At 44.8% G+C, this 16,030-nt stretch overlaps 5 protein-coding genes across 5 annotated transcripts; 2 read left to right on the forward strand and 3 right to left on the reverse strand.

Moving 5' to 3' along the window:
* Window positions 1–388: 388 nt before the first annotated feature.
* Window positions 389–1,980, forward strand: V865_007002 (uncharacterized protein; the record flags this gene model as incomplete). Its single annotated transcript, XM_066230758.1, has 4 exons — window positions 389–396; window positions 444–1,239; window positions 1,309–1,625; window positions 1,737–1,980. The coding sequence occupies 4 exons, from the start codon at window positions 389–391 to the stop codon at window positions 1,978–1,980; spliced, it is 1,365 nt and encodes a 454-aa protein (XP_066086855.1).
* A 331-nt stretch (window positions 1,981–2,311) lies between these two features.
* Window positions 2,312–6,413, reverse strand: V865_007003 (uncharacterized protein; the record flags this gene model as incomplete). The annotated part of the gene is made up of 14 exons (XM_066230759.1): window positions 2,312–2,419; window positions 2,511–2,677; window positions 2,760–2,872; window positions 2,959–3,107; window positions 3,244–3,358; window positions 3,431–3,621; window positions 3,688–3,743; window positions 3,804–4,663; window positions 4,794–4,994; window positions 5,064–5,108; window positions 5,176–5,285; window positions 5,350–6,100; window positions 6,158–6,268; window positions 6,337–6,413. The coding sequence occupies 14 exons, from the start codon at window positions 6,411–6,413 to the stop codon at window positions 2,312–2,314; spliced, it is 3,054 nt and encodes a 1,017-aa protein (XP_066086856.1).
* Window positions 6,414–6,895: 482 nt separating this feature from the next.
* On the reverse strand, window positions 6,896–9,093 carry V865_007004 (uncharacterized protein; the record flags this gene model as incomplete). Its single annotated transcript, XM_066230760.1, has 7 exons — window positions 6,896–6,925; window positions 7,001–7,091; window positions 7,158–7,597; window positions 7,683–7,857; window positions 7,913–7,931; window positions 7,992–8,051; window positions 8,121–9,093. The coding sequence occupies 7 exons, from the start codon at window positions 9,091–9,093 to the stop codon at window positions 6,896–6,898; spliced, it is 1,788 nt and encodes a 595-aa protein (XP_066086857.1).
* A 324-nt stretch (window positions 9,094–9,417) lies between these two features.
* Window positions 9,418–12,659, forward strand: V865_007005 (uncharacterized protein; the record flags this gene model as incomplete). The annotated part of the gene is made up of 16 exons (XM_066230761.1): window positions 9,418–9,618; window positions 9,687–9,857; window positions 9,923–9,968; window positions 10,025–10,074; window positions 10,127–10,150; window positions 10,203–10,362; window positions 10,416–10,467; window positions 10,532–10,697; window positions 10,760–10,827; window positions 10,893–11,046; window positions 11,113–11,287; window positions 11,351–11,451; window positions 11,516–11,652; window positions 11,735–12,128; window positions 12,210–12,312; window positions 12,397–12,659. 16 exons carry the CDS (start codon window positions 9,418–9,420, stop codon window positions 12,657–12,659), a joined length of 2,265 nt encoding a protein of 754 aa, XP_066086858.1.
* A 271-nt stretch (window positions 12,660–12,930) lies between these two features.
* Window positions 12,931–15,785, reverse strand: V865_007006 (uncharacterized protein; the record flags this gene model as incomplete). The annotated part of the gene is made up of 10 exons (XM_066230762.1): window positions 12,931–13,054; window positions 13,133–13,783; window positions 13,852–14,018; window positions 14,101–14,262; window positions 14,342–14,567; window positions 14,654–14,798; window positions 14,893–15,186; window positions 15,262–15,342; window positions 15,414–15,448; window positions 15,568–15,785. 10 exons carry the CDS (start codon window positions 15,783–15,785, stop codon window positions 12,931–12,933), a joined length of 2,103 nt encoding a protein of 700 aa, XP_066086859.1.
* Window positions 15,786–16,030: the final 245 nt, after the last annotated feature.

Below are 16,030 nucleotides of genomic sequence, written 5' to 3' on the forward strand. Positions count from 1 at the left end.
GTGGTTCTCGTAGCTTGTGCCGGATTTATCGGCCGCATCTCCACCTCTGTCTGTCTCTTCGGGCAATCTCGCTCTTCCAATGGATAACGTAGTTCTGATAGAAATACTTCCATCTCCTGCTACAAGCTCGACCGTCGAGGTATCAATCAATGCCAGGTGTAAGTAGCAAAACAGCGCAGTCACGTGATCTTTGTGATTTCGACGCGTTGTACTTTTGATCGTGTGCCTGAGAAGTAATGTTCATGTCGCATACACACATCCATCAATCACCATTCAACATTCATCATTCATCTGCTTTCCTTCATCATCCCCTGATCATTGGTCATCACCATTCAGTCCTCTATCACTGCTTGCCCTTTCCTACCAGTGTCTCAGCTGCAATAGTATCATGTCAAAGTAAGTGCTTTTCGTATCCGCCGGGATCTCGCTCACAACCATTCTAGGCCCGTAGTTCGAAGGACATACGGTAAAGCTCCCCCAAGAGTATCTTCTTCCTCCTCGTCATTATTCGATGATCATCCTAGCTCGCCACCACCACTGGTCTCCAACTTCAGATCATCATCTCCTCCCAGCTCATCCCGACCCGATACTCCGACACCGTCTTCACCGCCTACTCCCGCTAAAAGACCATTGTGTATCAGGGAATCATCACCGTTGTTCTTCTCTGCGGATGAGGCGGACGACGAAGAGAATGAGGATCCATCTTTGACCCCCAACCTAGATGAGAAGGTATCAAAGCATGTAGAGATCAACGGTAAAAGGACGATCAAGCCATTACCATCTAAGAAAGTGGTCCAATCATCTTTAGAAGGATTTTTCGTACCTCAACCTCAAACCAAGAAGACCCAAGCATTACAACCTTCCACCACCGTCTCTTCTCCATCTTCCTCCAAAAAAACAGTGGACAGTCCAACCTCTATACTAGGTGTCAAACCTCTTCGACCCGGCTCATCAAAGCCCAAGCCACTTACGCAATTACACCTCACCCATCTACCTCTGTTGCATACATGCCAAGGATGCGGGATGTCATTCATGCGTGGAGGAGAGGACGAGTCGGTGCATATCGCGCATCATACGAGGGTTTTGAGGGGGATCACATGGGATGGTTTGGGTAAAGGAAAAGGTAAAAGCAGAGACGATGAAGGATGGAAGGTGGTTAGAGATGACATTCCGTTTGGAGAAAAGGAAAAGGGGAAAGGGAAAGTGGTGATGGTAGATGGAGGCTGCGGTGGTCCTAAGGTAAGTCGCCTTCCATTGTTGCATTGAGGCATAAGAGCTAACGGTGATATGGAGATTTCATTTACACAGCTCGACGAGATTCTGTCGACTGTTGATAGGGTATTATCCTCTCCACCACTTCCTCAAGCAATCTTAGAAAGATGTAAAATCTTCCTATTCGTCACTTCGTCACCACCGCCTACAAACAGCACCAAAAGACAGAAATTGGACAATTCAATATCAAAAAAGGTGGTTCAGAGGGAGAGGGTCGTAGGTGTGGTGGTAGCGCAGGGGATCAAATGGGCTATGAGGGTGTTGAAGGATGGTGAGCAACTGCAAGGCGAAGGAGCGGAGAAGGAAAAGAAAGTAGTGGTGGAAAGTGGTGGATTTGGAAGTGTCACTTGCGAGTGAGTCTTGGTCCCATCTTGCACACATTCATCCGTTGTTCCCTCTCCTTTGGAGATCATCTGACAACAAAGGGAACTGTACAAAGCTGATACTGTTCTGTGTATCATTAGTCCCGCCCCCCTCCCTACACCCCTGGGTATACATAGGCTTTACATTTCCCCTTCCTATCGATCCAACAATTTATCGTATCACATCCTCAACGCATCGTGCTCGAATACAGTGTACGGATGTACATTTGACCCAACCACGGGAGACGTCGCTTTCTCACAGCCTACGCAAAGTGGACGGGCGGTCATGGAAAGATGGGGTAAGGGGGGTATAAGGGTTTTTGTAGATGATGAGAGTCAGTTGTAGGTATGGTGTGGCACCATGTCAATGTCAAGGTAGACGAGATGGGCCAGAGATCGATCTGGCGTCTATTCATAGACTCTCAATCTCGACTAAAAGTGAAGGGAGTTCCAAAATCAGGATATGACGAATGCTGGTTGATGGATGCAGTATCACAAAGACTCTCTCAGCATACAATTTATTGGGACAACATGAAATTTTATTGGAAAATAGAATGATACCGACAGCACGGAAAGTATACAATACCATGCTTGCTGTAATAGAATGTAATGTTGTAAGATATATACACATGCATAAACAATCGACATCACCCTGTCACTTACAATCACACTTAGACCTACGGCAAACCTATAACTCTAGCAGTTGAAGCTATCCTGAACCCCATCGGGATGACTTTATGATCGTATTTCTTCTGTATATCACTTCCTTGCATTATCATTATGTCCTAAGGTAAAGCAGGCGAGTTCGCATCAGCAGTGGCAGCCACTGTCCGGTCATGCGATCTATGGGTGATATGTTATGAAGATCGTACTCACACCGTGAGAAAGAGTGAAACTCAAAGCAGTAGGTGATATCTTCTTACTTTCCCTATCTGCCATCCCGTTATAATACGTTTGATTAAGGTTCACTCGAGGTGTTTTGAGTCGGAAGGACATGATCGCTTGATTACCCAATGATAAAGACGAAACGACGGGACCGAGGCCTGCAATCAAATAAAATACAAGAAAGAAAAGGGGAGCCTGTAAATAAAAACGAGCTAAACTTTATTTTGGTAATTGACTTACCTGCCTCTCCATCATCGTGCCAGCTCATCTTCTGACCTTCTCTATACATCACACTGAGAATTTCGTTGAATGCTATCTCTTCGTCTAATATCATTCTCACTCTATCATTTATCCTAATTAGAAATCAGGAGTGATCCAGCTGTGTTAGCTTCATTCGTTTCGCTGTCAGGAGATTCACGGTACATCACATTTCACTCACAAGTCCAACGATCTAGTCACGCATTCGGGCGATTCCTCAAATGGGTAAGATAACGTATCGACCTGATATTTGTATGCAGCACCGAAATTCACTGCGAAATGCTGAGCGAGAAATTGACCTTTGACTAATAAAGGAAACTTCAGAATCTGCTAATGCATTATTTCTGGAATGGTCCTTACCTGATGTCTAAAGTCGATCGTCACGAGATACAGTCGAGATTTCGTTTCAGCATGAGAATGTGTCCTGTAGCCATAATGACAGAGGTGATTTGTATACTGTACTCACCCCTTTTAGAGGCCTTCGCTGGAACCATCCCCCTTCATTGGCAGCTTTTTGGTAATCTTGCAGAAGATCATCGGCAAGGTGACAATCAGGTTGAATGAGATGATACACCTTGCCTCTATATGATTTCTGTCATCAATTTCTTCTTATCTCAAACAGTAAATTTCCCATTCCTGAGCCTGCGACTCACGCATAGGGCAGTTTATATACCATACAAACACCGCCAATCTCACTTATCCATTTCATATTCGATGTTATCCCAGAAGACGGATCGATCTTACTATCCCCTAAAAACGAGGGCGGGATATGAGGAAGATCCTTTTTGACGATGATCCGAGATGGATCAACGGGTGCCAAAGTATTTCCGCAATTCCGACATTCCTAAATCTCATCATCATCAACCTCGACTCTCTCGTAAGTATCTCTTGCTCGTGTTCATGGACCCACCCATACTTCCCATCTATATCTACAATTCGCTCTCCCGCATCTCCTACATACCCAGCCTACACATCCCAACAAGTAAGCCAAGAGACCGAACCTCTTTCTTCGAATTGTAGGCTCACCTCTCCATAAGGTCCTTCCTCCAACTTCACCTTCCATCTCTTCCGTCTCAGGGACCACTCTGACCGGTTCCTGCGGAACTACACTATATGGAATCATGACTTCAGGAGGTGTACCGCGAGGTTTGAGAAAATCTTCATCGTAAGATAAGGAGAATCCAGGTGGGATAGGTAGAAAACCGATGGGGGAGTCAAGCATGAAGAAAGCTTGACATTGCGGTTGAAAGCAGACTAAACCTTCTTGGTATATCCGTACGATAGGTCGATGACATGATGTGCAAGTCGTCGGGGCAGGGAATTGAGAGTGATTGAGCGAATGTTCTGTAAACGTCGAAAGCGGTTGGGCGGTTGACAGAAACTGGTCCCCTGGCCAAAACTGGCGATGTGTTGTTGACGAACAGGGCGAAGGTGGTGTCGAAGAGCTCAGGTGATTTGGCCTTTTGGGAGAACTATGTGGAGGAGTTGGCAGACCAGTAGGATTCAGTAAAGATGAGACGTCCATCTTCTTCGGTGTACACAAATCATCATTCGTCCTGTTCTCTTTATTACAACATGGTCCATCTTTTGGTAGGTTGACATCGTCTCGGATATCCTTATACGAAATTCCATCCCCTTCGCTGGGTAAAGGCGTCAATGGTGAACTTTCTCTTGACCATTTCTTCCAAGTATCAGTATGTGGTACAGCGATATTGACAGCATCCGGGATATTCGTGAAATAATTCGAATTGATCCACCATGGTTTGCCCTGGCTCTCGACCCAATCGAATCGTATTTTCACTCGATGAAAATAGCCTCTCTCCTTTGGCGGGCTCATACCCAGAGGTGGCCATTCAGCTTCGACCCAAGTGAGGGATATCCAATACCTATACATATACATCAGGGGAATCAGTGACTCTTCGAATTGGTCGAAGATGCTCGATCATAAGCCAATACAGAGACCGACAATCCAACAGGTTGAAAGGAATATATGATTATGATGGTGTATATACTTACCATCCCAATATGACATAGGCACAATCCAACTCCCACGGTAACCCCTCGTATCCCCTTCCAGCAATCAACACGATCGGTATCCTCCTCTCATGAGCTAGAAGAAGTGTATCGACTCTGGCGTCCGAACGAGATTGATCGGCTTGTAGAGTTGCTGGACCTGGCGTACCATCCGATTTAAACCTTCGTATACATTGTCCACCCCTATCCCAGTCAACATATAATATCAGCTTGACAGTGATGCCCGCTTTGACGGTGGAAGACGAAGCTGACCCGTGGGATATGATGACTTTTCCTTTATGTGCCCAGATATCTCTCCTGTCATATCAGCAGAACGAAAAATCAGCGAGTCTTCTAGAGAAAGCCAGAGTATCTGATGACTGACGGAGCTGGGAAAGCTTCTAGAAGATATCCATTGGCCACTTTCTTATGCATGTATAAACCAGATTGGAAACTTCGATAGTACGGCAAAGCTTCACATAGCTCTTGTCGAGACTGTGGACAGAGGTCAGAACCTAAATAGCCTTATCGAGAGCTCAGAAATAGTGTCAATACTTACCTCTGCCCAAACAGGAGGTCTATTCCTAGGTTGCGGTAATACCTCTGCTCTCCTTGATCTGGAATCCTGTAGACCAGCTAAAATTCTCAAGACCTTACAGAATCTGCTTGATGCAATGCCGTTGCCTATCTGCAGATAAGGTTGAAAAGACGTTTGAGGTAAAGGTAGGATCTGTACCTCATCTTGATTATTTTCGGTTGCTTTCCTTTTTAATCCATCTTTCTTCGCTGTGACTACGACTCGATCACGGACAGACAGACCTGCCTGTTCCCTTTCCCTCTGAATGGGTCTTCTCCTGGTCAGGCGAGACTTGACTCCACCATTTGGGTGACCGGATTGACTAGCTTGTGCTTCTTGATAACTCTCCTCTACAGCCGATGCCGAAGGTAAAGTGAGGAGTTCCGGGGGACGATCGAATCGAAGTAACGATAAGATATCGGGTGGGGCTTTGTGACACGACCATCCGGAATATGAAGTCCTGGGTGGTTTACTATCTGCAACTTTGGTGGAGGTCATGATCCTTCGACGTTGACGTCCCTTCGAGGTGATCAGGTTATGTTCTGAGTATTGAGGGGGAGAGGAGAGCGGACTTGATCGCTGACCAACGTCATGTTGGATTTCGGTCGAAGGAAGGGTGTTGGAAGTTTCTATATAAGCTGAGGGGGTTCTCTTCCGCTTCTTGCATTCTGCTTGGGCCGTACTCGCCACAAGATGCACAGCATATTCCGAGTATCGCCGAGTAGGTTTAGATCTGAGCTCAGAGCTCATATCAGTGTTCACACATCGCGGACTATGCTGTCTCACTCACACTCGGTTTGATCTCCTTGGCGGATCAATTATGTATTCCCCATGAATAGCATTATGATCGTTTGTTTGGATATGTGATCTTCCTCCTGAGCCTTCCCCACCCCGGATGGGGCTATTGTATAGCTTTAGTCAGCCAACCAGATCTCCATGTCTTGCATCCACATATAGATATTTACTCACATATACCGGATCACCTCGCCGATGTCATTGTTCGCCAGATGATGGTGATCTTGATCCTCAATGCGGCCACTTGACATTCTGCTTGAGTGCGATCAGTCGGTGCCAGTCTCCTTGAGGCCATCCCTTTCCACCATATGCTTTTCATCTTCCGAGGTACTCATACAGCCCGGGAAGGGAATAGAGTCTGTGCATGGGAATTGGTCGACTACTCGTACGTACCTCCCAGCGGAAGTGGAGGAAGATAACGACTCACCTGTGCCTGAGACGCACGGACACATGGTTATCTGGCATTAGGTATCCCAAGCAGTCTGTGAAGGATTGGTATAGGTGAACAAGGCTACTCATATGCTGTGTATACAATATAGGTCACGAAATATAACACAATAGGACTGTTGCGGGTCTGTTCACATTCTGCTTCTCCGTTTCCGCTTCGACATTTTGTGGGGTCGACTGAGCACATGGAACGATACTGTTTCATGCTATGCATCGTGTACTATGATCAAGTCACTTGTCTGATTATATCTGCTCATGCTTGATATCCTATCCTCACATACACTCATCAGAATCCTTGTTCAGCTAAATAATCGGCCTGCATCACCCATGTCACAGCCGATCAGTCATTATCCACGCTGCTTGCAGATATCGATAAGGAGATCATACTCACCACTTCGAGATAGAACGTAGCTGGTTTAAAAGCAATTGGTTTACCTGTCCATCCAGCTAGTGTATATCTAACTGTATTGACCCAGCCGACTCTATTCACATCGACAAATCTGTCAGCTTAGTGAACTTAAACGAAGACATAATGAAAAGCAACTTACAAATCCAAATGATTTACTCCTACCAATGTTCCTCTATATTCACCCCACATCGCACTGTGTACCGAAACCAACCCATCGTTCGGACCTTCTTTAGCTAAAATCACACTATGCGGCCAACGGAAAGTATCGAATAGACCTGGTTCGACACTCGCACCCCAAGAATAATAACTGACATCTTCCCTATCCAGCACCTGAGCATTGAACTCTTTCATCGCATGAGTCCCCAGCGCTGAGAAGGCAGTCCCATCTCCTGTATGCGGTAATCTCAATGTCTCAATCAACGATAACATAGTAGGTAGACGATCTCTCCCTATAACATTGTCGATAACGTAATCTGCAAAGGGAGATCCTCGATGTGGCGTGGAGATGGTCGTGAGGGATATTGGTCGAAAGGCTTTGGGTTTTAGCTCAGAGATGAGGTATCGACAATCCAATCCTCCCTAACACCAGATCCATGGATTAGCATTCGATATGGTTGAGGTGGGATCTCTAGGGTCTAGCTAGTTCAGGGTCGTTCTCACTTACCATACTGTGTCCTACCAAGTTGACCTCTCTACCAGGATACTTCTCAGAGATCACTTCTTCCAATATCTTCGCTCGATCCTTGATAGATGAAGTAGCTGGCACTCTAGCAATAAGCACTTCCGTTCCATTAGATTCTAGTACTTCTCTTATACCTCGCCAGTGCGATATCTGCAATCTACAGGGGAAATTAGTGGGCAGAATCTCTAAAAGAACTTTACAGAAGCACATACGTTGGTAGATTTGCAGGTCCTGTGATGTGATTCGTCAGCTCAAGTCAGCCTAACGGTGGTTGGTGAAGTAAAAGCTTACCGAGGTAGTCAAAGCCTAACAAGCCATGGCAGAAGACTACAGGATTCTGAGGAGATTTGTCTATACGTAGACACACCACGATTCAGCATTGCAAGAACAATATCGGGTTTTCAGGTCAGATTCACTCACATTTCTTCCTCAATTTCTCTTTCTCCTCCTCAACCGTATCGGCCCTATCTTCCTCACTCATCATCTCATCTACCCTTCCTTTATTCCCACTCCACCATCCCGTTGCCCAGCTCGACCAATCTTCCTGCGTGCCGCTAGTCGATAAATTCCTCTTGAAGTCTAAAGAAGGAGCAGAAGGCAATGATACTCTAGGTAACGAAAGGTTTAAATTCGGTAATGATGGCATGGACGGTATGAGACTGTTGGATTCGATTGATTTCCGAGGTGGGGTATTCAACAGTCCCGTTATAGTCCTTTGAAGATGTAAAGATGGAGCATCCGAGGAAGATGAGTCTCTTCGATGTCGAGATTGATTAATGGGTAACCCAGTGGTAGGATCTAAATCTGGAAATGGTTCATCGCATATTGCAGTGGTTGGACTGGACCTTTGCCACGCTGTCGATGATTCTCCTTCCCTCGGTATACTACCTGAAGCGTTCCTCTGTCTGTTCTGATACTCGAATGTTAAACTTGATGTAGGCAAAGTAGATCGGGTGAGTTGGGAGAGTAATCTCGGAGGAGCATGGGGTCGAACAGGCGCATGATGGTGAGCCAAAGGTGGTTCAGCTATCGTAGAGAGTTTTCCATCGAATGTAGAATCTACACTTGATGGCAAGGAAGCTGGAGATCGAGGTGGGGATAAGGAGGTATGTAAAGCTTCATCCAACATTGCAGAGAGCGGTTCATCAGGTGTGCCAGTACCTTGCTTTGGACTCGCTACGTTCGTATTGGGCGTATGACTCGAATCCGCTTTCTGCTTGCCCTTCAATCGTCTTCTCGTCGCTGCTTCTTCCACATCGACAGATTCTTCTGCATGGCGCTGATCGTGATGATGACTGTGAGATATTGGACGTGGATGTGAATGCGATTTGTGTGAGCTGGTACCGCCGCTCGGTGCTGGTTGATGATTGTGATTGTGATTGTGCTGCGACATTGTCCGCACAAGATGTCGGTGGACTGTAAGTCGGAGTATCTTTGAGCTCATCCAGCGGTGCTCATATGTTGAAGGATTGCTAGTCAGTCTTCCTTAAAATGTATATGCTACGGTGGCAAGAAGAAGAGTAAGAGATGAACTGGAATGAATGTTGAATTTCCAAGTGTTGTTTGATGTTTTTGGATGATGAACAACGTCATACTGACCACCGACCACCACGCGACCGTCTTTCATTTCATTGTTGTTGACTTTTGCATCGTTCATTATCATCATACCTCAAACCAGCATTCTTCCACAGGCATCAGGTCAGCAGAGCATAGAAGCATGTCATCACCAAGGAAGAGGTCCAAGATCTACTCAAGTCAAAGTCGACAGCTTACCGAACCCCAATTACCATTACATATTGCCTTGGCTTGGATCATAGATCGCGTATTCCCTCTGAACGATGATTGTCAACCTGTTCCGGTATACTCGCATGGCTTCGTAGCGGACGTCCTCAGGATATTAGCTAGGGAGATACTAGAGGTAAGATTGCTGACCTATGGTTTCAAAAATACGTGCAAAACAGCTGATCGGTATAATACGACCCTCAGGTAGGAAGTCAACCTGCAACTTTCGTTTCACTTCGAGACGAACTTGATCCACTTGTGAGGAAGGAGACCACAGAGATATTAAAGAGGAATAACAAGAAGAGAAGTAGGGGTCAAAAAGTGCAGGAGGAATTCGAAGATGCTGAGAAGTATAGTAACTGGATGACTGCTTTTGTAAGTCAATCGTTACAAAACGGTGACAAAGTATTCTGAGCTGATGTAGTTTGATGAATTCGTAGGGGGATAAATTTAAAGATGTTGCAGAGGGATGCACATTCTTGGATAGTGAGGATTGGTCTTGCAAGGACACTGGGAACAGTCAGGGCTGACCGTGAAAACAGGACTGGAGAAGGAACTACGGGATAGGCTGAATTATGCGGACGATGATGAGGTGAGTTCAGCTGGTAGATGCTCGTTTTGGAAGCTGATATGATAGTATCCAGCCTACAGAGCTGCCAGAGCCTATAGTAAGCTATCACTGAGTCGTTCAGCCACTTGCATAGCTTATCCATGCCGTAGGAACGTCATTCTCCGCTGGGAATATTCTCCCGTAACCTGCTCAACACCCTTCGTAAACTCTCATTCGACGAGACGACCCATCTCTCACGGGAGATAGCGAAATGGTGTGGACTTCCGAATGCAGGTACCTCTGTACATGCCGGTATATGGTCTTTGGATAGTGAGTCGGCTATCCTGATGTGATAGAGAAAGCTAAGCCGAGGCATCCTGCAGGGAGATCAGGAATGGAAGATACGCTGGATAAGAGGATAAAAGCGATGCAAGAGTAAGTCATTTTTGCATGAATCATATGATACCATGTCACGCTGACTCTCGACGGCTGGCTATAGCTATCAGTCTTCCAACGCTTCAGGAGACTACTCCAATGCCCTAGCTTCACTCAGGCGGTTCTACGATTATCAGTTCCCCTCCGCTGGGAGAGGCCAACATCAACATGCTTTATTGAACATAGCTACTTTCCAGTATTCTACCGGTGGGATGGAATCGGCACAGTCCGCGAGTCATTTCTCGCTACCTCAATGCAACGTTGAGCTGACAGATTGTTTGTGGGTCGCCAGGCAATTGACGAAGCTATACGAGTAGCTAGAACAGCAGGTGATAAAGCTTGCTTACAGCATTGTCTGAGGTAAGTCACAAGCACACAACAAAGTTGCCTCTTGGTATAGCTGACAGACAAATCATGGATTATAGTCTAGCACAGAGGATCAAGCATGAGACTTGTTCTGTAGCGTTCACACCGTCCGAGACAATACGTATACGACAAAATCCAATATCTACCAGTCGACTGCCGGATGGGCAGACCCCGATGGATCAACTTTGGTCTGTCAAATCAGCTTTAGATTTAGTAAGTTTCCTACTACTCACTTGAGCGATCACTGTCTAAACCGATATTTGTTGTTATGTGGGATAGGGTGAACCTGTGCATGTTGCATTCCGTCGCATACATTCTTCATTAGGTAAAGAATTATCTACTGAACCGTCAACAACAGACGAAGAGCGAAAGATCAGTAAAGTATGGAGAACAGGTCAAAAGCTGGATATGGCAGCTTGGAATGCTACTCAATCTGGATTATGGGGAATGCTGGGTAAGTTTACCCTTCCCACTGCCTCATGTGTAACAACTATCCCTGACCTGGTTGATCTGATAGGTTCCAGCGTGTTAGCGGAGTTTCACGAAGATCTAGCTTTGGACGACCTGTCTCCGTGGAACGACGGGAGATTGACCGTGATATTATCCAAGGCCCAGAGAGTGAGTCATTATGTTGCGTATCCACGCTCGCGAGGGAAGCTGATGATTGGGAATAAATTATAAGGCCGTTGAAAGAGCAGAGTACGATTCAGCATTAGCTATCTTACTTGATATATCCGTTTTACAAGGCATGTCAATACAATCATATCACAGATGGTCGAAAGTAGTTTGGACTGTACTTGAGCGAAAAGCGAAGATGCAGTGAGTGGTCTTTCATCATAATTCGTTCAATCGTGAAAATGGATAATGGGAAATACTGAAGTTGACAATTTGAATAAATTAGCGGTGATGATATTTTGCTATCCCACATATCCTCATTACAACCCCCCTCGGCGTATTCTCAACGACAAGGTGTCGGCGGACCAAGTAGAGAAACAGGACATCCAGAATCCATAACCCTTAACCTTATCGACGAACAAGCACCTTCTAAAGGAATAACATTGATTCAAGAACATATAAAAGACTTGTTTAAGAAAGTCGAGAAATTACAATTGGCAAATGCACCAAGTCATATGATCTTACCTGATATTTTATCGGCTGTCCAGTTGACCAGCGAATTGGGTTTATGGGCATTATATAGGTTTGGGGTAGTCGTGCTTTGCGAGGTGTTACTGAGCATGGAGGGAATGGGAATGGCTTCGAAGACTATTAGGGAGATTGAGATTGTATGGGATCAGGTTCGTCACTTTCGATCTCATCAAGCCAAGCGTGATCCAACGGGGGCTGATAGTTGTTTGTTTGTCTGTTGGGATCAACAGATATCAGGAGGAGATGATCTAGAATGTATAGCTAGAGGATCAATGTGTTTGGGTAAAGCCAAATTGGATGTAGCCTTAGATGATGATTCCGAGGATTTACTAGGTAAGTTTGTCACCTCAAACAAACTGTCGAATATAATTTGTTGATTCTTTTGCCTTACTCGCTTCTTACATGTCACGTATCTAGATGAAGCAATTCTACATATCCAACATTCAGTTGAAGTATCAACAAACTTAGGATCTCGCTCTTTGATCCTGGAAGGCATTTCTCTTCTAGCGATGATCTACGAGCTTCGTGGAGAAACTCAACAGCGCGATGAGCTGTCTCAAAAGTATATGATGGTGAAGTCAGGTGATGGAGTGGAATTATATAAAGCGAAAGAACAGGTTGTGAGAGTTGGTGAAATCGTCAAGATGGTTGGTATCAGGGTTGCAGAATGTTGGAAGTGATTAATTCAGCATAGCTTTTTGAAACAAGACGAGTATACCTTGCATATAATGTATATATATATACCCTGATGAAAACATGATTATGTATACAACAACGTATGTATCTAATTGACTAATTGACTGATGAAGATGGTATTTACGGTATATATCGTCCATTGATAGGTATGTACAAGCAATCAAACAATCAATCAATCGTTGCGATATGAGAAAATAATGGGATCATTGAATCTACCAGCTTCTATTCAAAGTACAGTCCAGTACTTTAGCCCCTCTAATCATGCATCACAGCAAACAATCTAAATTCATTCCCACCCGAAGGATCTAAAGTTTCTTTCAACAATTCGCAATGCAAAGTATGTTTACCAGGTTGTAAACCTGATGCAATTTCCTTGACCCTAAATGATCAACCAACATCAACGTCAGTATCAACTCAACGAGAGCGAGAGTTGGCGTATGTCCGGGAGAAAACTTACATTCCCATATTTCTCTTATCCAATTTCCACCAACCATCCACCTGTGTACCTTGTATCCTATCATCATCTACCCAACACCATACACTCCCCAATCCCAATTTAGCACTTCTTTGATATCCTATCAAGATTGATCCTCCTGATCCCCTATTTTGCCTCTTGTTAGGTGACGATATGAACCTCCTGGATTCCTTGTCCGAATCTAAGATCTCGCTTTCGACTGTAGACGCTATGGTCCCATTCGTAATTATCTTGTTGGAAGTAGATGAGGAAGGTTTACGCCGGCGTGACCTTCTTCTTTTTGATTTCGTGTTCGACCCGGACACTTGTTCATGTTCATCTGCGTGTAAGTTGAATGGACCACCGGGTCTTGAGCTCAATGCAATAGGTTTGAATCTATCTCTACCTTTTTCCTCTTCTGACTCTTCTACACTATCGCTTTCATTCTCAGTAACATTTTCAGCTTCAACTTCGAATTCCCCATTGTCGTTTTCGATGAGCGATTGTTCGATCGGATCAGATTCAGCCAACAATAACGATTCTTTCGATTCTTCAACTTCTTTCGACGGAGGGGAAATGATAAAGTCGAATATCGCTATGGAACCAGGTTCCCTCGATATCAAATATCGTTTTTCTGCCCAAGACCATTGTGTCCTATTGCGGATGCAGACTCGGATCATCAGCATCGATGTAAAGACGAGAAGAAAAGCATAAACACCCACCAACCATGAGATCCATCAGCAAGCTGTAATCCCTGTCCGTACCCTTCTGAAACATCATCCTCCGCACTGGAAACTTTGCCATGCAGTCTTGGAGAGTTTTCCGAGCGACATACGGGAACATGCATTGGATCACGTTGGAAAGGGTTGAATTGGCCGGTGAGTGAGGTCTAAAAATGGATGGAATTGGTGTGAATCACAAAGTCAATAATTTCATTTTCACCGTTTGACATATGTAGCTCTATTACTCACCGAAGGAACATCCAGTATACGTAAAGGCGGTTTCTTGATATAACTCGATGCGAACCGACTCAGAGCTTTCCTGAAGTAAGATGGCGGAGCTGAACGTTCTATCTGATCTTGGAGATATCTAATGACCAGTCCAGCTGCTAATGCGTGTCCTCTTGCTGAGATCTATGTGGGCAAAACACAGCTCAGCAGGCCTTTCTTCTCCTATGAATCATATGATGGCTAGGGAAATCAGGCAACTCACATGCATGACGTCCACGGCTACACCGCCATATTCTTTAGCCTTTGGATCTTTCAGCGTGACATCATCTCCCGTTCTGAACCATCTTGGCATCTGTTTATCTGGATCAGCCAGTAATCGAGGTAAGATCACATCTCGAATGGCTATAGACGGTACGTCGTAGAAATTCAAAACTCCTTGATGGAATGCCGAAGAGGAAAGAAGGGAAGGGAAAAGGGTTGTGAACGTTCTACAGTCAATGGATCAAGGATTAGTTAACATGCGACGTAATCACATCATCTAGATGAATAGAAAAGCAAGGGAGAATAAACTCACTCAACATTGATGACAGCGGGTTTATTAGGTAATTCCAGTAAACCTCTCAACAGATGTTCATAAAAACTTATGACTTCCATATCTAACAGATCATTTATACCTTGTTCGACCAATATCAGATCTGAATCTTCCGGTATATGTTCCTCTGAACAATTATATCAGCAACATTTTATCAGCTATCCGTTCTCCAATCGATCATATTGGAGATTCGGGAAGAAATTTTGAAATAGTGAACTCACTGAAACACCAACCGAAATACCCAGCACCTACTCCACCTTGAGCACCGTTAACGAACATATTCTTCGGATTTGGGAAAGTCGAATTTAGCCAATCGAAGATCATGACATGCAGATTTTCTTTAGAGTATAACGTCGTAGCTCCCATTTGTGTTTGTTTTGGAGGGGCGGACGAAGGTACTTCTGTCAAGTCGATATTGGCATTATTTTTAGCTTGCTCTTCTCCTTGACGTGGACGTTTATGAGACTGGTGGCGTGGGTGGTCTGGTGGTGGTGTTAGACCTCTTCCTTTTGATACTACGCCGTCAACGACTTATCAGTACAAACCATCCAGACTAGAGAGATGACGAGGTTAAGTAATTGCGAACTCACCACTTCCTCCTATCACGGAAACAGTGAATGGTTGACCAGAACGAGCTTTATCTATAAATGCCTGTATCCTCGATCCAGTACCTGTCAATTCATCATCAGCATACTCGCTGTACCACTTCCATCTTTTCTGTTTGGTTTTGATGTTTACTCACCTTCGTACTGTAACGCTCTGTTGAATTCCCATTCCCTAAGAAATCTCAAAATCAGCAAATCATACTCCAACGTCGACACTTCATGACCTATGTGTAGCACTCTTCTTCCACATCATATCGTGATACACTAATTCGAATTCGAAACCGAACTCACCTCATCTTATCAGCCTCATCCCAATGACTCTCACTATCTTCCAACACGACCACCGCTTCTCCGCCCTTTCCTTTTCCTCTGACACTCTCAATGACACCTTTCAGTCTTTCCCTATTACCTGAACCATGATGGGTAAATGGCGCGAAGAGGAGTAAGAGCGATACGAATAGTAAGGTGAATAAGATCCAGGGTCGGTTGATCCGATGGATCGTCATCATCTTGGCGATTCACCACCGATGAGATTCGACTGCGATTGTATGGTGTTGATTCAAGAGCTTGATAGTTTGTGTAGTTACGTGTATCGTGTATCTATGTCTACGTCCTTGAGAACCTGGTGAAAGGAGCAAAAGTCGGACTAAAGTCGAAGTGAAGAAGAGGTCCCTTCCATTTGAAGTCCGTAACAACAGACACTCCCAGGAGTATCACCGAGATATAGAAAATCTCAATCTACAGTAGTGATACA

Source organism: Kwoniella europaea, chromosome 2, assembly GCF_036810445.1.
Source record: "Kwoniella europaea PYCC6329 chromosome 2, complete sequence".
Lineage (NCBI taxonomy): Eukaryota > Fungi > Basidiomycota > Tremellomycetes > Tremellales > Cryptococcaceae > Kwoniella > Kwoniella europaea.